This window comes from Dermochelys coriacea, chromosome 11 (assembly GCF_009764565.3).
Source record: "Dermochelys coriacea isolate rDerCor1 chromosome 11, rDerCor1.pri.v4, whole genome shotgun sequence".
In the NCBI taxonomy this organism is placed as follows: Eukaryota; Metazoa; Chordata; order Testudines; family Dermochelyidae; genus Dermochelys; species Dermochelys coriacea.
The window spans coordinates 61,699,770-61,723,786 of record NC_050078.2 but is presented as its reverse complement, the minus strand read 5'-3'; the positions used below and the strand labels follow the sequence as shown (position 1 = coordinate 61,723,786).

Sequence of the window (24,017 nt, the reverse complement as noted above, 5' to 3'; positions counted from 1 at the left end):
TTTGTCTGGCTATGTGGACTCCCTCCTCAGGTCCTACGTTACCAGCACTCCCAGCTATCTTCGAGACACCACTGACTTCCTGAGGAAACTACAATCCATTGGTGATCTTCCTAAAAACACCATCCTAGCCACTATGGATGTAGAAGCCCTCTACACCAACATTCCACACAAAGATGGACCACACAAAGATGGCCGTCAGGAACAGCATCCCCGATAATGTCACAGCTAACCTGGTGGCTGAACTTTGTGACTTTGTCCTCACCCATAACTATTTCACATTTGGGGACAATGTATACCTTCAAATCAGCAGCACTGCGATGGGTACCCGATTGGCCCCACAGTATGCCAACATTTTTATGGCTGACTTAGAACAACGCTTCCTCAGCTCTCGTCTCCTAATGCCCCTACTTTACTTGCGCTACATTGATGACATCTTCATCATCTGGACCCATGGAAAAGAAGCCCTTGAGGAATTCCACCATGATTTCAACAATTTCCATCCCACCATCAACCTCAGCCTGGACCAGTCCACACAAGAGATCCACTTCCTGGACACTACGGTGCTAATAAGCGATGGTCACATAAACACCACCCTATATCGGAAACCTACTGACCGCTATTCCTACCTACATGCCTCTAGCTTTCATCCAGATCATACCACACGATCCATTGTCTACAGCCAAGCTCTACGATATAACCGCATTTGCTCCAACCCCTCAGACAGAGACAAACACCTACAAGATCTCTATCATGCATTCCTACAACTACAATACCCACCTGCTGAAGTGAAGAAACAGATTGACAGAGCCAGAAGAGTACCCAGAAGTCACTTACTACAGGACAGGCCCAACAAAGAAAATAACAGAACGCCACTAGCCATCACCTTCAGCCCGCAACTAAAACCTCTCCAACGCATCATCAAGGATCTACAACTTATCCTGAAGGACGACCCATCACACTCACAGATCTTGGGAGACAGGCCAGTCCTTGCTTACAGACAGCCCCCCAATCTGAAGCAAATACTCACCAACAACCACACACCTCACAACAGAACCACTAACCCAGGAACCTATCCTTGCAACAAAGCCCGTTGCCAACTCTGTCCACATATCTATTCAGGGGACACCATCATAGGGCCTAATCACATCAGCCACACTATCAGAGGCTCGTTCACCTGCGCATCTACCAATGTGATATATGCCATCATGTGCCAGCAATGCCCCTCTGCCATGTACATTGGTCAAACTGGACAGTCTCTACATAAAAGAATGAATGGACACAAATCAGATGTCAAGAATTATAACATTCAAAAACCAGTTGGAGAACACTTCAATCTCTCTGGTCACTCAATTACAGACCTAACAGTGGCTATCCTTCAACAAAAAAGCTTCAAAAACAGACTCCAACAAGAGACTGCTGAATTGGAATTAATTTGCAAACTGGATACAATTAACTTAGGCTTGAATAGAGACTGGGAATGGATGAGTCATTACACAAAGTAAAACTATTTCCCCATGTTATTTCTCCCCCCCATCCCACGCCCCCCACTGTTCTTCAGATATTCTTGTTAACTGCTGGAAATAGCCTACCTTGCTTGTCACCATGAAAGGTTTTCCTCCTTTCCCCCCCCTGCTGCTGGTGATGGCTTATCTTAAGTGATCACTCTCCTTACAGTGTGTATGATAAAACCCATTGTTTCATGTTCTCTGTGTGTGTATATCAATCTCCCCTCTGTATTTTCCACCAGATGCATCCGATGAAGTGAGCTGTAGCTCACGAAAGCTTATGCTCTAATAAATTTGTTAGTCTCTAAGGTGCCACAAGTACTCCTTTTCTTCTAACCAAAGGTACAGTCCTAAAGTCCACATGCATGCAACTTCCACAGAAGTAACAGATACACATAAATTACAAAAAGAAGAGGAGTACTTGTGGCACGTTAGAGACTAACAAATTTATTTGAGCATAAGCTTTCATGAGCTACAGCTCACTTCATCAAATGCATTTAGGGGAAAATACAGTGGGGAGATTTATATACATAGAGAACATGAAACAATGGATGTTACCATACACACTGTAAGGAGAGTGATCACTTAAGATGAGCTATTACCAGCAGGAGAGCGGGGGAGGAGAGGGAATACAGTGGGGAGATTTATGTACATAGAGAACATGAAACAATGGGTGTTACCTCTCCCCCTCCGCTCTCCTGCTGGTAATAGCTACCTTAAGTGATCATTCTCCTTACAGTGTGTATAGTAACACCCATTGTTTCATGTTCTCTATGTATATAAATCTCCCCACTGTATTTTCCACTGAATGCATCAGATGAAGTGAGCTGTAGCTCACGAAAGCTTATGCTCAAATAAATTTGTTAGTCTCTAAGGTGCCACAAGTACTCCTTTCCTTTTTACGAATACAGACTAACACGGCTGCTACTCTGAAACCTGACATAAATTACAAGATCGACTCAATGAATCATCAGCTCTTCAAACTGTTTTCCTTTTGAGAGATCAGCATGTGCCTTCATCTCACATTTTACCTTTTTCATACTTTTTTTAAATCGTTAATGACAAAAGATAGAGTTTCCGACATTTCTGACTAATTCTCTTGGAAATCAAACCTTTGTACAAATACATTTAAGTGGATATTCTTTCTTTAAAACCGTATCTTGTCTTACTAACTTATTCACATCCTTTGAGATAAAAATACTATTTGATCATTTTCAGCCTTAGCATACATGTGTTTTCATATAGTATATTTCATATAATAGAAACATTATATAGCTAACACAAAGAAAAATACTGATACAGCTTAGGCCCCAATCCTGCATAGATTTATTCATATGCTTAACCTTTTGCACTGTGAGAAGTCTTGTTGACTTAATTAGGACTATTCACATTGGGTTAACTTAAGCACATATGTAAATCTTTGCAGGATCAGGGCCTCAAATCTGTTTTATGTTGACTAAGGTACCAGAAATATATTTTGCTGGTGCAAGCCTGACATAAATGGCGAATAGTTCTCAAAACTGCTTTTTGAGAGGGAAGACATGGGGAAAGAGCACATCTTTTCAGTCTGTTAATATATTTCTAAAATCTAACTCTTTATAATAATGATCACACATTAAGATTTTAAAAAGTATGAATAGAAATGTTTTAATTATTTTGTATTTAATTGAAAACTTTAATTTAAAATTTCATCTGCAGTGTTGAAAAACCATGTAAAACTGTGTGAAGCATATTTCAACAGTCTAAACTTTAAGCCATATTATCAACTTCCCAAACATACTGAAGCACAACAAAAACTACAGCAGTAGCCAATGAACACTTTAAACTTCACATGGCTTCCTGATCAACTGAACTCAGAGATGTGTTAAAATCTCTGTTCAATTTCTATTTGTATTAAATATGTTGTTTAGAACGTAAAGGTATCTTAGGATCAAATATAAATAACAGAAAATCTTAACCTTATATAAAAATATCCATCTTGCAGAGAAAAACAAAATAGTGAAAACAGGTTTCCTTCTCAAAGCTAATAGAAATGCAGATTACCACAGTGAAAAATAAGTTTACTTCAGCGTTCACAGCAGAAATCCAGGCAGGAACATTTAATTGTTACTTAGAAATTGGGGAAAATTACTTTTATTTAAAATTCACATATTTTTATAACATTCAACTAAAAAATTTGCGGTTTCACGTTTTGGCTTCTCAAGCTGCATCTGTGCTGTTAAACCCGCCGGCCTAATTTCTTCAAACTCACTAGAACAATCCTTTCAAACTAGGCCATGGTACAGCAATGCCATGAATCAATCTTAGCTCAATATTTGGCAGGCCCTCCGAATCCTTTCCCTGTCCGATGTGGACAGGGACATATCTGCGCTGTAGTCCTTGAATGCCTGTTGGAAGATGATGGTGGTTCGTGGTCAGGTCTAGAATACCTGCTTGATTCACACTCCAGGAATTATAAATATCTTTCTTGGGCTTCACATGCTGAGAACTTGCCATCATCATGAGTTTTCGCTCCAGGAAAAGATTCATCAGATCTTTCTTGAATATTTTCCAGTGGTTCTGTTCCAGAAAACTTTGACACAGCTCATCATCACTGAAAAGGATCAAAGACACTTGGTGAAAGCCTGGCTCCATTTCAATCAATGATAAAACTCCCAGTGATTTCAATAGAGCCAAAATTTCACCCTTGAATTCTAATTAAGTGAGAATGAGTTTGGGTAAATGATAGCCAACAAGCTTTTATATTTTGTTGAGCACTAGTTCATGGGTACATGTCTCTCCCCAGACACATTTATTTCACTTACCTGGGATATTTTGGCTGTAATTTGTGTAATTTCATTATTGTTGTATGATCTGCTAATTCCTCAAACTTCTCCTTTTTCAGCTGAATGACCTCAGCTCCCTGACTGACCAAAACCATGCTCCGATTATCTTGCTTATTTTCAGGTAGAAGATGCTGTCTTATCCCCTGAGGGGAAACAAAACAATAGAAAGCTATCTGCACATCACCATGTACTCTGGATTGGTGTACTGGTACACATATCTGAATTTTGCTCTTGTTTATGTTGAGTCATGCAGAATTTGACAGTAAACTTAAAAAAAAATCATTTAGGAGGTAGTTTGAGAATTTGTCATTTTGGAAATTCTTTATGGCTATTAGTGACATTTTCTAGATTTTGAAGAAGATTTTGCTACTGTATAAATATTGTTTAGAAGAGTCACCCAAGCAAGGGTGGAAAGGTGTAATTACCACATCCCTACACCAACCTGGACACCAGAGGAAATTCATCTTGAGAAAGGGCAATTGGTGTTATCACTGGCTGCTTTCCCTCATGGTTTTTGTCGGGGGGAAGCAGATATAAGTTTCTGTTTGGACTCCATAGGATCTCCATCAGCAGAGAATTCCTAGGGGATAACCAAGGCAAGCAAAGATCACAGAGTCCAGGTATGTCTCCTCTCTGGCTACCTTAATAAGTGGAACACAACAGCCCAGAGTTTGTGGATATGCAGAAACTGTCCTCCATGAGGTCATCTGGCACCATCCCTCATGCTGCACTAGCAGTATGAAGTAATATGACAACACTGACCGTATGTCAGCTCTTATGTAAGGTAATAATCCCATAGACTTGAATTAACAGGAAATAGCTTCTACGGCAGCCAGCCTTGGAAATGTTGAGGGTTTTCTGTGATCCACAGACTTGGAGAGTATATATGATTCTTCGGGGCAATCTGTTCCCTTCAGCAGGGGTAGAATTTCTCAAAGCATTCCACGTCATCTCCTCCACAAAAGTCCTCTACTACAGTACTGATTACTAAATATATTGACTGTGGGACACGAAGAGCTGATTTGCACAAGTTCTCTACTTCATAACATTTGGAGGAACAGGAATGTGTAGCCTTTCAGGGTTTGTGTGACTGTGAGGTTGGAAGAATTTTTGCTGCTAGATAAAACACAAACTTATAACAGCAACTTGCCCTTCTGGATGTACTCACCAGGAGTTCCCCTTTATGCACTTCATCGACCCTAGTATAAATTGCTGTGGCAACAGCAGTGGGTATCTCTCCATGTGGTGTGAGAACAGTTAGCTTCTTCCGGAACAACCCGGATATTTCTTTCTGAACGCCTTCTTTCTCATCATCACTGAAGTCATCATATCTACAAAAATGTTAACTTATTTTGAACCATCCTTTACAGGTATTTATTGTGACACTACTTCAAGCAAGGTAATTGTTTTTCACATCTAACAAACCAACAGGAGCAGAATTTAAACAACTTTGTCATTTAATACATTCAAATACATTAGCCTCTTTTCTGTCCTCGTTCTCTTTGATTTCTCTGCTACCTTTGACACAGATGAGTTCCCTCCTCCTTCATAACCTCTTCTTCTAAGGTGTCTCTAGCTTGGTACATTCTTGCTTTTCTTCTTACCCTTATAACTATCCCTGGAGCAACTTTTTGGAGACCCCACCCCCTTCCTCCCTTTCCCTGTTTGAGTCCCCAAGTGCCCTGCACTCCCTCGTCTCATTGTAGACCAGTGGTGGGCAATCTGCAGCCTGGGGGCCGCACATAGCCCATCAGGGTAATCCGCTGGCAGGCCGCCAGTTTGTTTACATTTGCACAGCCTCCTGCAGTTCCCAGTGGCCATGGTTTGCCGTTCCCAGAGGCCATGGTTCACCGTTCCTGGCCAATGGGAGCTGTGGGAAGTGGCACGGGCCACAGGGGTATGCTGGCTGCCGCTTACCCCAGCTCCCATTGGCCAGGAACAGCAAACCGCGACCACTGGGAGCTGCGGGCGACCATGCAAATGTAAACAAACTGTCTGGCGGCCTGCCAGTGGATTACCTTGATGGCTGCAAGTTGCCCACCACTGTTCTAGACTCTCTCCATGGGTGACCTCATTCACTCACATAGCTTTAATTGCTATCTCTATGCTGATGACTCCCTAATCTATCTCTCTATCCCCAACTTTCTCCCTTCAGCGCCATCAGTGATCTCCACCTGTCTATCTCCTGGATGTCTCACCACCACATTAAACATGTATGAAAAGGAATTACGGTAATTATTAACTATTTGAAACCCATTCCCCCCTTTTCTGTCATTACCACCACAACAACTGTTCCGGTTTCCCTTTTCTCTGCATAGCTGGTCCACATAGATGTCTCAAACTCTAAGTTTTTTGTACCAGTCTTCTTACAATGAAACACACTGTAGTCATGATATAATAAGGAGGTGATTTTTTTCTTTGTAAAAGCTGTTCTGTGCTTGCAACATTGGGCCTGATTTTCATCTCATTTTACATCAAAGTAATTTCATTCACTTCAGTGGAATTGCTCCTATTTGCACCACCATAAGCAGAACTGATCGAAAAATTAAAATCTATGTTTGTGATAAATTTTGAAGTTCTCATTTTGAAGCGTTCAGAATTGAACCATCTTTCTTCTTTACATTTCTCAAATTCCCCCCCAATATTTTTTTATAATAAACATCGATATTTTTGTTGCAGTAAATAAAAAAATTGCAATAATTTTGATAATGTTTTAGATTAACATTTCCAAAGTTTAAAAAGCACAAAAAATGCAAAAATCAAAAAAAAAATTGACAAATTTTTCACGCACAAAAAAATCGATTTTGAAAAATCGCCTTTTTCCCCAAAAAAACCTTTTCATTCAAGCACCTTTAGCCAGCTCTAACCATTAGTAAGATGAGAAGCGGGTCTCAGAAATACTTTGGGAAGTTTAACTTTTATTTATTTATTTATTTATTTCAAGTCCTGCTGTAGAAAGCAAGCCTGGGACTTCTATTGTTATTGCTCTGGATCAGTAATCTATGGAGGGACCCGTAACTCATCCTACCTTCTACTGTCACCTCTGTCCTGTTTCTCCAGCTTTGTGTGCGCATTTTTATATTTCCTATTTAAAGCCAGGTATTGCCTTTCAAAATTTTCATCCTTCTGATGATTTAAAGGTGGGACATACATCGATTTCAGATTACTCAGATCCTGCACAGGAAAGGACTTCCACATAAAATTATTGAATTTTTTTCTGCCTGTGATGTCTGCAAAGAAAGGAAATGAAAGCTAGTCAAAGCTAAATTATTTAATTCTGAGGTGATCCACCAGCATGGGTCCTTATACCTGCATGGAGTTCTGCTGAAGTTAATAGGACAGGGGTGACCAACCTGAGCCTGAGAAGGAGCCAAATTTTACCAATGTACATTGCCATAGAGCCACAGTAATACATCAGCAGCCTGCATCAGCTCCCCCACCCCTGCTCCCAGCGCCTCCCACCCACTGGCAGCCCCGCTGATCAGCACCTCCCCTACCTCCCAACACCTCTCGATCAGCTCTTTCATGGCGTGCAGGAGACTCGGAGCGGGAGGGGGAAGAGCGAGGGCATAGCAGGCTGAGGGGAGGGGGCAGGAAGGGGTGGAGCAGGGGCAGGGCCTATGACAGAGCCAGGGGTTGAGCAACGAGCTCCCCCCCGGCATATTGGAAAGTTGGCGCCTGTAGTTCCAGCCCCAGAGTCAGTCCCCATACAAGGAGCCGCATATTAACTTCTGAAGAGCCGCCTGTAGCTCCGGAGCCACAGGTTGGCCACTCCTGTAATAGGACATGGTGTGGGCACAACCATCTGCATGAGCAGCTCCCTTTGCAGGATTGAGACCTTGCATGCCATTTAATTATGAAATGGTGATAAGATCCTGCTCACCAATGGAGCTCCAGGACTAGAGGCCAACGAAACCAGGGTGAATTGTCAACTTCCCAGCAAAGGCACCAGTGTGATTTAAAAAAAAAATCTCTTTCCTAATAGAAATAAGATTTTCAAGACTGGGAGTTGAGAAAACAAGGCTTTGACCAACTGTATTGTGTGCCTTGGAGTCATGTGTAACCACAAGAAACCTCATTTCCCCGGGAGTGCTCAACCCATGTCCTTACCCAGACCCTGCCCCCACTCCACTCCTTCCCCAAAGCCCAATCCCCACCCCTTGCCATCCCCACTCCACCCCCGCCTCTTCCCACCCTGTTCCGCCCACTCCCCCAAGCACGCCCTGCCCTTGCTCTCCCCTCACCCCACGAGGCCTCTTGCACGCTGCTGAACAGCTGATTGCGGTGGGCAGCAGGCGGTGGGAGGAGCTGACCGGTGGGGCCACCAGCGGGCAGGAGGGCTAGGACGGAGGGGAAGAAACTGATCTGTGAGGCTGCTGATCACCCACTATTTTTCCCCCATGGGTCCTCCGGTGCCTATGTCTGTAACCCTGAAAAGCACAGGGTTCGGGAAAGGTTCTGTTTTGTGAGTATCTGTGACTCCCCCTTCTCTCTCTCTCCCACTGCTGAGTTCTAACTTGGTCTGTGTTATCCAGGAAGTCAGACTAGAATGATGGTCCCTTCTGTCTTTAAAATCTATGAAGTTATAATAAAAAATACAGATAAGAATAACACAAAGTTATGAGTCACTAACAACTAAGCTATAGGCCGGTAACGCTGAAGTTTTCCAAATTATGTATGTCTGGAAATCACTGTAACATACCAGTCTCCATAGAGTAATAAGGACTGAATTTGGGAAAATCCATTTGCTGACTGATCCACTTATGATAGGATGGGCAAGTGGTGAGATCAACCAGACGTAAAACTTCACATTTCCCCTAATAAAAGAGATGAGGAGAATAAAGTTAATACTGCAGCACTACCTCTGACTTCCTAATGCCTTGATTTCCCCACTTGTAAAATGCAGATGATATCTACTTTATAAAGCACTTTGATTTATGGGCAAAAAGTACTAAGAGTTAGGTATTATTATATTAGCCATAGACTAGAATTCAGTAATAATACTTAACATTTGTGGAACTTTAGGTCTTCAAAGTGCTGTGCAAGCATTGTTTATGAAATCCTTGCAATACCCCCTAGGTAGGTAGAGAAATAAACATTATTTTAATTTTACAAATGGAAAAACCGAGACACAGGAAAGTTATGTGGCCTTGGAAAAGTTACCTATTAATTCACTGACAGTGCCAGGATAAGAGCTTAGTTCCCACACTGAGGCCTTGTCTACACTACGGGGGGAGACTGATCTAAGTTATGCAACTTCAGCTACATGAATAACGTAGCTGAAGTTGACATACTTAGATCTATTTACCGTGGGGTCCACACTAAGCAATGTCGACCGGAGATGCTCTCCCATCGACTCCCCTTGTGCTTCTCGTTCAGGTAAAGTATAGGAGTCAATAGGAGAGTGATCTGCGGTCAATTTATCAGGTCTTCACTTGACCCATTAAGTCGATCGCCAATGCATCGATCACCGCGCATTGAACCCCTGGTAAGTGTAGACAAGGCCTCAGTCCATCAGATAACAATGTGATAAAACCCATTGTGTATGACAAAACCCATTGTTTCATGTTCTCTGTGTGTGTATGTAAATCTCCCCACTGTATTTTCCACTGAATGCATCCGATGAAGTGAGTTGTAGCTCACGAAAGCTTATGCTCAAATAAATTTGTTAGTCTCTAAGGTGCCACAAGTACTCCTTTTCTTTTTTGCGAATACAGACTAACCCAGCTGCTACTCTGAAATCAGATAACAATGCCTCTCAGAAGTATTCAATAATCCCATCTCTAGAGAGGTGTCTTTTTCCTACACAAATTATTGTACTGTCCATACTGAAAATTAAATCGGCTATAGCAAACAAATCATCTCTAAGCAAATTAGGAACCATTCCTGCAACCCCTTAATCAAACAAGCAGTTCCACTGAGGACAGAACTACTTGTGTAACAGTGTACAGTGAGAACACTCACTGTCAGAAGGTTCTTATAACTGGGAATCTTTCCATCTACTTTAGTGGGCTTTATAATATAGCTGTTCAGCAGTAATCCATTGAATTAGGGCTATATGGCCTTTGGGACCTGGAATGTCCTTCCAAATTATTTTGTTATAATTGTTTGTTGTCAAGTGACAATATATTTACACTGAAAAAAACCCAATCTTTCAAACCATACCATATCAAAATGGTTATTGCATATAAATGCGAAAAATACACCAATTGTGGTCTGTTATTCTGGATTTGAGCACAGTGATTGAGCAAAACATCCACCACTATATTATTTTGTTCTGCACAATTTTATTGATATCATTAAGTTGGTGTTATCAAGCTGCTGTGCCATTGTTATTAAATTTTTCAGAGAGTCCAAAAGTATGCTAGGTACCACTCAAGAACAAGTAAAAAAAACAATCCCTGCCCAGCAATCTTATAATGTATATTCAGACATGACTCAATAAATGAGGATTAAAAAGTGACAAAAAGGAAGAAGAGGTAACTAGGAAAAAATAAGGGTTATAATAAATGGATGACATTGCAATTCAATATCTCCATCGATTTTAAACTCACTTTCCATAGGCAACCTGGCAGAAATTATTTGAATTTCATTAAAATTCCATAAACCTGTTACTATATATATATAGTTTCATATGTAGTACTATCTGTGTACAAAGCCAGTGTAACCCATCAGGAAATATGGATGATCACTGCAGTATTACACCTGAAAATTTGCAGGGTACTTTTTGCATGACTGTAAGTAATTTCAGTACCTGTTACCTTAAGAAACTATGGTGCCCTCCCTTTAAATTAAATTTGTTTCTGTCTGCCTATCTATCTCAGGCATTTATGTTGCAGCCAATTTTCTGGTACCAATGTAATGACATCTAAATTTACTCCTGGGGGAATTCTGCACCACAGTGCACGTGCAGAATTCACATCCCCTGCAGATTTTTCTTCTCTCTAGAAAAACAAACAAACAAACAAACTAAACATTCTGCTGGAGAGGTGCTGCAATTACACCTTTTGCCCACCAGGAGCTGCTGTGGCACAAGAATAGAAGGCAGACAGCTCAGCTAGTCACAGATATATGTGGTATATGGGGGAGGGACAGATAGAGCCAGGCACATGGGACTGCTGGGGTGGGGGGTTCACATAGACTAGGGTTCAGAAGGGCTAGTGGGGGGGGCAGACTGGAGCGGGGCCTGAATGGGAGTGGGGTTGCCGGGCCACATGGGGATTGGGGATGGCTGAGTGGAGGTGCAGGGGTACATGGGGGCAGGAGATGGCTGAGTGAAGGTGCAGGGACACATGGGGACATGGGCAGCTGTGTCTAATTGAATGGGAGAGGCTAGAGGTCAGCCAGGGTCTGCATGGGGGAAACGCCACAACTCTCTAATAATCCCCCACACACTGCCCCCCCCGCAAAACAAACAAACAAACCCTGTTCCATACTTCTCCCCCACACACCCAACAACCCTCCAGGTTCACTCCCAGGCTCCTTACCAGCAATTAATTCCCTCTCTCTCAGCTCCTCCATTACCCTGACTCCCACAAGACTGCTTCTGAGGGGTGTGGGAAATACGGTTCTGTGTTGTAGTTTATATGAATTATTACTCAAAATCCTGCATTAATATGCCTAGTAAGGAATCTATTTGTCAAAAAACATTTCCTGAATCTTTTTTGCTGTTTGTATTGTTACAGACATACTTGCTGACAGGTATTTTGAAATAAATTACCAAAATAATTGAAACTGGCATGATTATATTGTGTTATTTTGATAAATAAAATATGCAGAATTTTAAAATATTGTGCACAGAATTTTTAATTTTTGGTGCAGAATTCCCCCAAGAGTATATACTAGTGCAAACAAGTGTTCCCATTGAGGCAACAGAAATGAATCCATTCCAAAGTGAAGGAACAAGAACAGGGACAGGTACGGCATTCATGGCAAAATAGTTTTCTTTCCCCCCTAGCATGTTTTGTTAACTACTATTAATAAATATTTGTTTAGCACTGAAAATGAACTAAGTGCTTTACAAAACTTACAGGAGACTTAGGGTATATTTATACTGCAATTAGACACCCACAGCTGGCCCATGCCAGCTGACATGGGCTTGAGCTAAGGGGCTGTTTAACTGCAGTGTAGATGTTTGGGATGTAGTCTGAGCTCAAGGACCCTCGCACCTTACAGGGTCTTAGAGCCTGGGCATCTAGCCTGAGCCTAAACATCTATACTGCAATTAAACAGATCCTTAGCCCAAGCCCTGTAAAGCCAACTCAGCTGGCACGGGCTAGCGGTGGGATTTTAATTGCAGTGTAGACATACCCTTCTTCTTTCAGTGAAGAGTTTGTGGTTGACAAGTCAGATTCTGAGAGCCTTATTCACGTTGAGTAGTAACTTATTCTGCACAAAATCAGTGGGATTACTAGTGGAGTAAGATACCACACAGTGTGAGCAAAGATGTCAGAATCTGGCCCTACATAAAGACATGACACCATTAGCAGAAAAAAAAATCACCAAGGGGATGTATCTGGAGAAGTGCTTCATTCCCCACTTTCACCTGTAATGGCTGCTGGTCACTGTTTTAGTCTGCTGGCCCAAGATGAACAGTATTGGGATGGATGGATCATACCTGAGTAACGAATATTACGCTGGCTGACTCCGGGATGTCCCGGACTATCACTTGTCCATAGGGAAATTTCTCTGCTTTGCAGTAACTAGCAATTTTCTCTACTGAGTTATCAGGCCATGTTGCAAAGAGATCTAGACCTCTGAAAAGGAAATAATGCAGACATCTTTTCATATGACCACTTAATTCCAACTAGAGGACTTAAGCAAAACTTATTTCACTGAGGAAAATGTGATCTTTTTAGTGTTCCAACTAATGGGAAGGAGGTGCTTTTTCTGGCTTAGGTCCTGATTCTGCAAGTTACACCATGCAGGCAGACCCCTGCGCATCCATGGAGCCCCAGTAATGTGCCTTAGATTGTTCTAAGATTTTTTATAGCGTGGATATAAAAAGCAGAATAATATTTTTGTAATGGAATAAAAGCACAAACATCCTTATGTTCATGAACTTCAGCAGACTTTAGTGCTCTATCCATTCATTACAATGCAAACATGGTTTTCCCCCTCCCATTTCTTTCAAGGTATAATGAAAACTGAACACATCACTATATTCCTTCAGTACAACTGTATATAAGACTCTGTACTATATGAGACCAAGCTGTAGAACTGTAATAGTCATAAAGAAACAGCATCCATTAACCCACGTCCCTCTGGAATGACTGCTACTTCATTTCCAGTAACATAGTCAGTGAAGGCAGGAAAACCTTGTGTAGAATAGAGGTTACTACACTGTTTGGGCACTTGTTAGTAGAATTAGAATAGCTCATACTGTACTTGAATAGCCAAACAATTCAGCAAGTAAAAATGAAGTGGCAGAGGCATAAGGGAGTGATCTCAGTGGAAGAAATTACTTGAAGAAGCTGAAACGGTACTGAAATTCTTTCTGAAGCTCCTCATCTAATTTATTAGCAAAAAAGTCCTCTTTATCCACTACCAGTAGTTCTGTTTCCTCCATACAGACAACTGTTGCAATTCTCTGCCTGTCCTTTAAAAGAGCAACTTCCTATATACAGAGAAAAAGAAAAAACTGAGTCACGGCTGGGAGTTCATCCTCCAACTTTATATGCCAAATATTGACCTTATTGGGAGACATTATATAGTCATCTAACCTAGCACGCTGTCACCAACAGTGGCCAATACCAAATTTCTCAGGGGAAACCCTGTAGAAGTTGGTCATGGGATAACCTGCTCCCAGGGAAAGTTTCCTCCTAGCCCCCAATAGTTAGCTTAGCAGAAGTGCCTAAGCATGAGGGCTTAGGCCTTATCTTCCTTCCTTCCAAAATTCATGATTATTTATTTAACTGTTTAGTAAGCATACAGCTCCCCTTCCATCCTAAGACTAACAGAAGTTTTACTATAAACACCACTCACTCCAAATCCAGCACCTTTTCGAAGCAAAGTTGGATCTGGGTCAGTAAAGGCACTGCTCCCATCCTCATCTTCAGTAATGGCAACAGTACCAAAGTAGATGAAGTAGAAACTGTTGCCACAGTGCCCCTTCTTTATGATGACTCTCCTGCGTCCAAACCTAGAATACAGGAACACCAATTCTATTCCCACCTAGCAGAAAAATAGGCCTGTACTGGGACTTCTCCTGGTCAGACTCCCTCCCCACCATTGCTAATCTTTTAGGGAGTTTGGATCCACTTGGCAGCTAGGGCCTCTCTCCGTAATGAGCTGGAATGAACTGGAACCCCCAGCACCGTAGGGATCTTCAGATCAGAACTCCAGAGTGCTCTATTTTCTAACTCAGAGTGATTTTATCTGGCAGATATCTGCTGACGTCTGTTTTATTTATATAAGATATAAGCAGTCAGGAATATGTGTGCTTGAACTTGTCAAAGAACATTCTTGGTATTTGCCTCTGCAACTTGAGTTCAATTCCTGTTCCCTGTCAATCACTTCTCAGGGCCAGCCTTGCGGAAGAGTTGTGCCCACCTTCTAGGAAGGAGTGCCTCAGCTTACTCTACAGTAATAACTGCCAATGAAGGAGCTGCAAACTGATGGCTGAGATGTCAAGCCCTGTAGAGAAGCTGATATTCAAGTGGGAAAAGTGAAGGGATTTCTAGAATTGTGAGTGAAGTGGAGCCCAACCCTTCCACTGCCACAGCCCTCATAAAAACATATATAATTAAATCTTTCATAATGCAGTCAAGCAATGAGATAAAACCACCATAATGTATGTAACTATGTGGCACACTGTGAGGGAACTCATCACTTAACAATAAAACCCTGATTACTCTATGGAAGAATTCACTATATAGAGGAAACTTCTCTGTTCTTCCAGAAGAGAGAAAAGAGTAGTGGCCAAAAGAAGGAGAAATTGAAAATGAAACTAGAGGTGAAAAATATTAGACTGATATTTTCTAAAGGCACTGCAGTGAGATGCAGGAGTCACTGGGGCAAATTCGATGGTCAGTGTTAAATCAGTGAAATCTGTAACGCCATCAAAACACTATAAACGCTCAACATCATCATCCGGGAATAAAACATGTGGAGCCCCACTTCACAGATCAGCACTTGTGCGATGAAGGCAGGCCTTGCTCCAATGCCCTATCTAGCTAGGGAGATGGTCAGGAAGAAGACAATGGCTTTCTCTACCCCCATAGAGCCCCGGCTGGCCTGAGAACTGGCCCCTTATTCCTGCTGTCAACTGTCCTCCAACTGGAGGGGTGGAGGGATGCCACCCAAGAAGGAACTGTGTGAGCTGCAGGAGAGGGCATGCTGCTCTGCAGGAATCCGGGAAGCCCAAAGGGAGCTTAAGCTCAGGATCAGGCCCAATGAGCAGCCTGAGTGCGGGATCCCTATGAGCCTGCACCCACACATAAGAATCAGCCACTGCCCAATGGGAAGAGGGTGCCTTAATCTAGGATTGAGGGGCTGAGGATGAAGGGGTCATGGAGAATCTTGGTGACTGAGACAGAGCTCCTTTTAGGTCTCTTGGACCTATGACATATTCCCATGGACTAATGGCTTTTCACAATGATGCTGGGGCTTTCTACATGCTACTAAAGGCATTGGGATAGATCTGTGCATTGGAGTGATTCCTCGGTAAATTCCTTCCTCCTCAAAGTCTGGAAAAACCTAGCAGAGAGGGGAGCCTCCACCACAAATACACACCAAGGGCCAAATTCAGAGGTAGGTGTGCACAGGAGGAGAGGCAGGCAAGCAGGGCTCAAGAGTCACACCCACTCAAAGGTGGCGTCCCACATGGAGTTCACATTTGGCTCCAGAGCCATGGGAAATGATTTCAAACATGAGGGTCAAGGGACATAGTTAACACATTTTAGTGTGTGCATTCCTTGACCTTGACACCCCATGCTTTGTGGAGATCACAGTCTCTTACTCCTAGTAGGAATAAATTCAGGTTGGAGGGGGAGTTCTATGTGGGAACACCATTAATGCTGCTTTTGTTTCTGCAGCATTCATATACCCCCTTTAATACCATACACATGAACAGAGTCTGAATGCAACCCTCTAAGAGAAAGGCAAGAAGGACCAAAGAGCAAGAAGTGGGAGACTGATAAAATTTAAACCTGAAACGCTTCTAACATGACATTTTTGATTGAAATCTCAAAGCTCCCTAGGGGATATGGATGCACAATTCCTACTAATATTTATGAGAATTGAATGTCCAAATTATTTGTAAGTGTTGAAAAATCTCACTCTAGAGTGTAAGAGACAGATCAGTATGTCACCGACTACACAGAGTAAATTGGATAAAGACAGCAAAAACATGAAGTCATCATTCAGGCTAATGTACATTCAATAGACACACCATAGACTGAAGATAAATGGAGAGTTATCCATGTAATTATTCTAATTTTGGGCTAAAAAGTGTCATTTGGAAGCTTGAAATATGTACAATTCTAAAAACGGCTTTAAAGAAACATTACACCTCCTCACAAGAACATTTACCGTTCAAAGCGAATCACTTTAGCCAGAAGCAACTGCAGATTCAGGCTATATTTTCGGTAGCTTTCCATAAACTGCAACCAGCTTCGTAACAGCTTTATTTCCTTCTCAGTTCTCCATTCTGGTTTCTTCTTGGTTATCTGGACTGCCTTGAGAGGAAAGTGATCCTGGCAAAACATCACACACTCATTAAACTAAGGAGTCTCAAATGAAAAAACAAACAAACAAACAAACAAACAAAAAAAATCCCCCAAAACAAAAAGAACCTGCCCTCCAAAAGACTAAACAGCATCATCTTCCAGAGACGTAATAGAACTAATCCCAAATTGTCTGTTTTCCATTTCACTTGAAACTCAGCCATCAGTGTCCAGAAACCAATTTATGTGTTCCATTGCAAAGCCCAAGCACAGACAAGGAAAACAACTGTTTACAGGTTGAGCTATCCCTGCGCGCACAATATTTTCTGAAGAATATTTCTGATTAAATTGCTTGTGTTTATGTCACACTCTTAAATTCTATGCATCTGTAAATGTTGTGAAATGGTTTATTTGGAAATATTCAGAAGGAATGTCAAATGACAAACAGGGTTTAATAGAATTGAAGCGTCCTTGTATGACAGGAGTGAGTTCCCCATTGTGTTTGTTGGAACTCACAAATTCCTGCTCCTCTCACATGGGGACCCTTAAAATGTTTCAGTGTCTGGCACTGTAGATGAAAGGAAACCGGGCTGTAAAACAAGAGAAAGTGCATTCAGACCTTTCTGATCTTGAATTCATTGTGGTCGAAGGACAGTTTGGTATATTTCTTGTCCTGAATAAAAGAGGGGTGAGGAAAAGGGAGAGGCATTGATTGCATTTGAATTGTCACAGAGCTAGTGAAATACACAAACATTTCAGTGACAAGGCAAGCTTCTGTAAAACTATTGTACAAACATATTTTACCTTTAAGTTCACCTCTTCGATAAAAAGAAACAAAACACCACACACTAGAAAGGATTTAAAATAAAAGCCCGTCAGATCTACTGAGAAAAACAATAGATTTACATTAATATATACATAGCGGGCAATGGAGAAACCAGGAGGAGGCCACTAGTTCCTAGAACTGAGCCTTTTCTGTACTGGCAATTGGTCAGGCTTTGATGTAAATGCTCACAGCAGCCTGGGTAATGGGCACATTTGAACAGAACACAGAGATAAATCATTTTAAAAAGGAAGAGGATGATTTTATTCTATGTTGTAAAATCCCTTACTTCTTCCATATCAAAGGTCAGGGAGTCCTGGGCAGTCATATCAATGAACTGAAATCCTCTGAACCCCATCAGTCCCTTCCGGAATATCTTGCACACCTTGTTCATGACTACGATATCCAAAGCAAGCCTGTAAAAAGTCTTAAAAGAACAAGCACAGGAAATCATTAAGTCCAAATTAAAGTATAAGCATTTGTATTTATAATGGGAGGCACCATGGTGTAGGTGAAAGACTGGGCGTTAGAAAACCTGGGCTCTGTCACTGCCCCGTTTTGTAACCTTGGGCAAGTCACTTCACTTCTCTGTGGCTCTGTTTCCTCTTCTCACTCTTTGTCTGTCTTACCCGTTTAGATTGCAAACTTTTTGCTCTCTCATTATGTGTGTCCCAAGCACCTAGTCCCATGGGGCCCTGATCTCAGTTAGAACCACCAGAGCTACTGAAATACAAATAATAACCATTACCATTTAATCTAACTAAGGCCTCGTCTGCACTGCTGCTGGCGTGATTGATACATATAGCTACACACAGCAGTATACAGCCTTTCACTGTGGCAGGGAAAGGCTCCAAAAGCAGGGAGGCAGCAGGACACTACACGGCTAAAAATAACAGCAAAGTTTGGGGAGGCAGAGTTTGAGCAGGTAGAGATCCATGTAGGTTATATACCCTAAGGTTCTGATTTGTTGTTACTCTACTTGGCTAAGCAGTGCCTCACCTTTACATTGTTATTCATACCCGTGCTAGGGGGAAATGCAGTGTAAGTACTCTATACGCCGCCCTAAGCATACACAGCCTAAAGAGCAGAGCTACAAATCCAGTTCAATTATACTTTATTGGCATGAAAAGCTGTACAACTGCTGCCACAGTGTAAACGACACAGACCGTATAGATACCTTTGGAAAAATGACTAAAGATTAGATCTGAAGATCTGCTATGCATATGTTTTTACTCTCCATTGCCTTCATATCTGGTACCACAAAGTTAAGTGATCACAATGCAACTAAGAATTTCCTCCTCCTCCAAGCCATGTCATTCTTCATTAGAAAAGGGCTTGGGGAAAGGGAGAAATTTAATTAGCTTAGACTAATGTGCTGTTTAACTATTACAGAATGAAAGTTTGGGCTCTGTTAGCTGTCAATAAGGCTGGAGAATTGATTCCAAGGGAAAGCAGACATTAATTTTTGATGTGGTTACAGACTTTTGGGGAGAGCAAAAGTGCATTCTATTAACATTACCACTATTATACCAAACAGAAGGGGGGAAATAAGCATTTAACAGCTTAAGCAACTATTTGGATGGGGTGACAGAGAGTGTTCTGCCTTTTTAGACCAGCAGCCAATCACCTCACTCCACTGGGAACAAAATGCCTCCTTAATGGTAACAAGAGTCATTCTGAGAAACTAGACAAACCCCATTAGCCTGACACATGCTGAATGGTTCACAACCATCTTGTAAGCAGAACACTGAAGACACTGTATGGAAGACATGTGAAATATAACAAACATGGCTAAGTAATCTGAATTGTAAACAGCTTAATGAATGCCAACCCATTAAAAAAAACAGACCTTGACTACTGGCTTCCCAAAACACAAATAAGAATGTTAGAATGACCATACTGGGTTAGATCAAAGGTCTATCTAGCCCAGTATCCTGTCTTCTGACAGTGGCCAATGCCAGCTGCTTCAGAAGGAACGAACAGAACAGGTAATCATCAAGTGATTCATCCCCTGTTGCTCATTCCCAGCTTCTGGCAAACAGAGGCTAGGGACACTATCCTGGCTAATAGCCATTGATGGACCTATCCTCCATGAACTTACCTAGTTTTTTTTTGAACCCTGTTATAGTCTTGGCCTTCACAACAAATAAATCTATCATCTGTGCCTCTAAACTGCACTAAATGTAATTGGATTGGAAAGCTGGGCAACCTATACCATAAACCCAAACATCTAGTTAGTTTTTAATATAAAAGGTTAAACTAAAAGCAGCAATGGTTCCTAGATGCAAAGATAGTGAGGGCTCGGGATGGGGAAGGTATTGGATCAGCGGCTTCTCTTTAAATAGAACCAAAACTCTCAACTTGGGAGGGATATCATCCCCCCTGCTTTAGGGCTTAAACTTTCTTTTTGCTATGGGGGGGGTTAGGAAGAAACCTTCCCTTGGGGCAGGTTATCCCATAACTGCCTTGTCATAAATATAAAGGGAAGGGTAACAACCTTCCTGTATACAGTACTATAAAATCCCTCCTGGCCAGAGGCACAAAATCCTTTTATCTGTAAAGGGGTAAGAAGCTCAGGTAACCTGGCTGGCACCTGACCAAAATGACCAATAAGGGAACAGGATACTTTCAAATCTGGGGTGGAGGGACGGGAAGGCTTTTGTTTTTCTGTTCTGGGTCTGTCTGTTCTGTGTGCTTGCCGGAGAGAGTTCAAGAAAGCAAACAATCAACTCCATTAGAATTAGTAAATAGTAGCAAGGAAATGCGTTAGTTTATTTTTGTTGTGGCTTGTGATTTTCTCTGTGCTGAGAGGAAGGTGCATTCCTGGTTTTCTTTTTGTAACTTTAAAGTTTTTGCCCAGAGGGAAATCCTCTGCGTTTTAAATCTGATTGCCCTGTGAGATTAGCTTCCCTTCTAATTTTACAGAGGTGCTTCTTTTACCTTTTTTCTTTCTAATAAAGTTCTGTTTCTTTTAAGAGCCTGACTGATTTCTCTATGGTCCTAAGGCCCAGGGGTTTGGGTCTGTGATCACTTTGTAACCAATTGGTTAGGATATTATTCTCAAGCCTCCCCAGGAAAGGGAGTGTAAGGGCTTGGGGGGATATTTTGGGGGGAATAGGAACTCCAAATGGTCCTTTCCCTGATTCTTTGTTAAATCATTTGGTGGTGGCAGCATACCCTCCAAGGGCAAAGAGTTTGTGCCTTGGGGAAGTTTTACCCTAAGCTGGTAGAGATAAGCTTAGGGGGTCTTTCATGCGGGTCCCCACATCTGTACCCTAGAGTTCAGAGTAGGGAGGGAACACGGACATGCCTATTAAAGGATTCTTGCACTTTCCTCTGAAGCATCTGGTATAGACCACTGTTGGTGGTAGTATGCCAAATTAGCTGGATCACTGATCTCATCCAGTGTGTTCCTAACTCAGCCAGCCCCTATGCTTGCTGAGAGTTCCCACTACAGGAGGAACCCCTCAGCTCTAGTCTTAAGGCAGCTTTCAGTCTCCTTTGCATTGCTGCAGATGAAGATGTAGCCCTAAATGTTAAACATCTGCTAATCTTTCTTGATAGTTAACATTACTGTTTGTGTTCATCCCTGTCAGGGGCCCTTGGAAAACATATCTCCATTGATTTATTTTAAGTGAATATACTGCCTGAGAAAGGAGCTGGAGGCTAAGTCAGCTATTTTACTCAAAGTAGCAGGAGTAACAGTTTATACTGACAGAAAAAAAGCCGAAATGCATCCGATGAAGTGAGCTGTAGCTCACGAAAGCTTATGCTCTAATAAATTTGTTAGTCTCTAAGGTGCCACAAGTACTCCTTTTCTTTTTGAGAAAAAAAGCCAACAGACATTGGGGTTTCTGCAGGGGAAAAGATCATACCTTCATTCTTCTTTGCTGGTTAGTCGTATCCAGCTTACTACCTACAAATAAATAATAAAGCAGCTTGTTTTAAACAGTGCCTTTAACACTCACTAATCAGATCTCAACATGTGCTGCTGTAAGAAGGTAATTATTTCTGATGGGATATTTGTTGCATTTTGTTGTTATTCTGGGCTCCGAAAACTTTGTCTAGACTGGGCAAATGAAGTTTCCTTATCAAAGATCACTCTGGTTACAGTGTGTATGGTAACACCCATTGTTTCATGTTTTCTGTATATATAAATCTCCCCACTGTATTTTCCACTGAATGCCTCCGATGAAGTGAGCTGTAGCTCATGAAAGCTTATGCTCAAATAAATTTGTTAGTCTCTAAGGTGCCACAAGTCCTCCTTTACTTTTTATAAAAGACAGTGCAGTCACAGCAGCACGCCCAGTTACAGTTAGATTCCATCACTACATGATTGAGAAATGAACAGATTGCCGGTTGGAGTGAGGGATTTGAAGAGTACGTTCCGTCCGATAATTCCTGAAGAGATTTTAGCCTCTTTCCTGGTTTTCTTCAGTGAAACTCAAATAACAAAAAAATTCTACTTATATAGGGGGAGGAGTGCACCATAGTTTATCAGTAGATGGGGAAGTAGGCAGGCAGCTATCACCCAAAGTTTAGTGAAGAGCTGGCATGGTATGAAAGATAAGGGGACAGGGCAGTTTCTCAATCCAGACCACTGGAAGGAACATCAGTTTAATCTATTCTCAGCATGGGGTGGAAGAAAGCAGCAGAGAGTGAAGAGAGCTGCCCAAATTAGACGCAGATCCACACTGCTACCCCCCCTACCTCCCCCCAACTACAAAAGGTGCTTTATTGCTGTGACTAAAATCAAGTAGTTCCATGCAAATTAGCTGCCTGCCATTCCCCCTGCACCTATGCTGGTCCTTGCTGGGGAGTGGGAATCCCTGAGACGAGGAAAAAAACCCACAAGTTGGGCAAAAGAACCACCAACCCTAAAGGAAGAAGGAAAAAAGGAGAGAGAGAGAGAGAGAAAACATCAGGAAAGAAAATGAACAGAAAAATTGACACACACAGGCAACTCTACCAGGATCTGGCAAGAGGGGCACCCACCAACCCCTCCCAGTGGACAGGAGATTCCAACAGCAGCAGACTGGGAACTGGGGTAGGTGGACCTGTGACTGGTGGGCTTGGCACTGGTAAGGGGACAAGCTGAAGGAACAGAGGCCACCAGGGCTTAGGTGGAGATTGTGTGCATTTGGGATAGGAAAAGCTGAGGCTGTAGGAGGGGAGCTATAGGCTAGTAGGAGGTATTAGGCCTAGGAACCAAGGCATGGCTTCGTGGTAAAGCTGAGGGGAGAAGCCTCTCTTCTGGGTCAGAGGCTTTGAGCAGGGATTTTCTCTCCCCTGCTACAGGATGGGGGTGCCTATCAGCCTAGGGACAGGAGTTTACTTGTCCCTGATACTGACCGAAACAGGAATAGAGCTTCAGGTCTGTGGGAAGTGAAGAGTGTCTTATCTTGTACATGGTTGTGGCTCCCCAGAGTAGCCTTTGCCTGCTACAGCCAGAGATTCCGCAGCCACGTCAGGCCTTTGTGACAGGTTCAGAATCCAGCTACAGAACTGAGGAACCCCATAGAAACACCCCAATGCAACCCACATCAATACCCTACTACAATACCCTTCAGCTCCCAGCACCTTCCTCCATATGGAGGCTCCTCCACCACCAGCTGGAACACCCCAAGCCCAGCTCGTTCCTCTGCAGGGACCTCAGCCCTCAAACCCCTTTCTCCTCATGAACACTGCCCTATACCTATACCCCTCTGCAGGAGCTTTCATGCTCCTCCCTGTGGTGTTTCCTACCATCTCCCACCGGTTTCACTTTCCTGACCCCTGCTCAAACAGCCCAAACGTTCCTTCCTTTGGGACTCAGCTTTGCTGTCTTCCCCCGCCCATCAAACCCGCCCCCATCCAGGAAAATACAGTATGAGGCTGTACAGTTTTCCCTGCTGAGCTCTCTCAATCCTATCTTGAAAGTCAGCTGCAGCCAGAGTTTGTCCTTGGTAGCACAGCTCCAATGAAGCCACATTGCCAGGAACACAGTGAACCACCAGCAGCAGACTGAAGAGGCAAAGCTCTTATGCACAGACGACTTTGGCCACCTATCGATCCCAGAGACTTGGAGTTGGCCTCCATGACCTGTTTGGTGACAAATTGTGTTGCCTGAAGGAACCATGGGGAAGGGGGGAAAATCTCAATGTAGGTGGCAAACTAGGCTAGTATGTCTTAAAGTAACTTTAGACTTCAAGGCCAATAG

At 42.4% G+C, this 24,017-nt stretch overlaps 1 protein-coding gene across 2 annotated transcripts; it reads right to left on the bottom strand.

Annotated features, from left to right (window-relative positions):
* Positions 1-2,359: 2,359 nt before the first annotated feature.
* CNBD2 (cyclic nucleotide binding domain containing 2) lies at positions 2,360-23,627 on the bottom strand. Of its 2 annotated transcripts, XM_043505612.1 has the most exons (13): positions 23,171-23,627; positions 21,694-21,734; positions 18,108-18,245; positions 17,615-17,668; positions 16,862-17,025; positions 14,315-14,471; positions 13,795-13,946; positions 12,948-13,086; positions 9,033-9,147; positions 7,359-7,560; positions 5,499-5,661; positions 4,310-4,473; positions 2,360-4,098 (listed from the first exon to the last, which is right to left on the bottom strand). In XM_043505612.1, the coding sequence occupies exons 1-13, from the start codon at positions 23,226-23,228 to the stop codon at positions 3,756-3,758; spliced, it is 1,890 nt and encodes a 629-aa protein (XP_043361547.1). In that variant the 5' UTR covers positions 23,229-23,627; the 3' UTR covers positions 2,360-3,755. The 2 variants fall into 2 exon arrangements, with proteins under 2 accessions (XP_043361547.1, XP_043361546.1); XM_043505611.1 differs by lacking the exons at positions 12,948-13,086; positions 13,795-13,946; positions 21,694-21,734; positions 23,171-23,627 and having other exon boundaries at positions 18,108-19,821.
* Positions 23,628-24,017: the final 390 nt, after the last annotated feature.

What these genes read in the sequence shown, in the direction of transcription:
- CNBD2 (XM_043505612.1), bottom strand. Translation starts at nt 23,228, where the DNA reads ATGTACAAGATAAGACACTCTTCACTTCCCACAGACCTGAAGCTCTAT. An exon ending in TACCGTTTCAGCTTCTTCAA is followed by an intron (nt 13,087 to 13,794) that starts GTAATTTCTTCC and finishes TTTCCTTTTCAG; the next exon opens with AGGTCTAGATCTCTTTGCAA. An exon ending in GCGTAATATTCGTTACTCAG is followed by an intron (nt 9,148 to 12,947) that starts GTATGATCCATC and finishes CTCTTTTATTAG; the next exon opens with GGGAAATGTGAAGTTTTACG.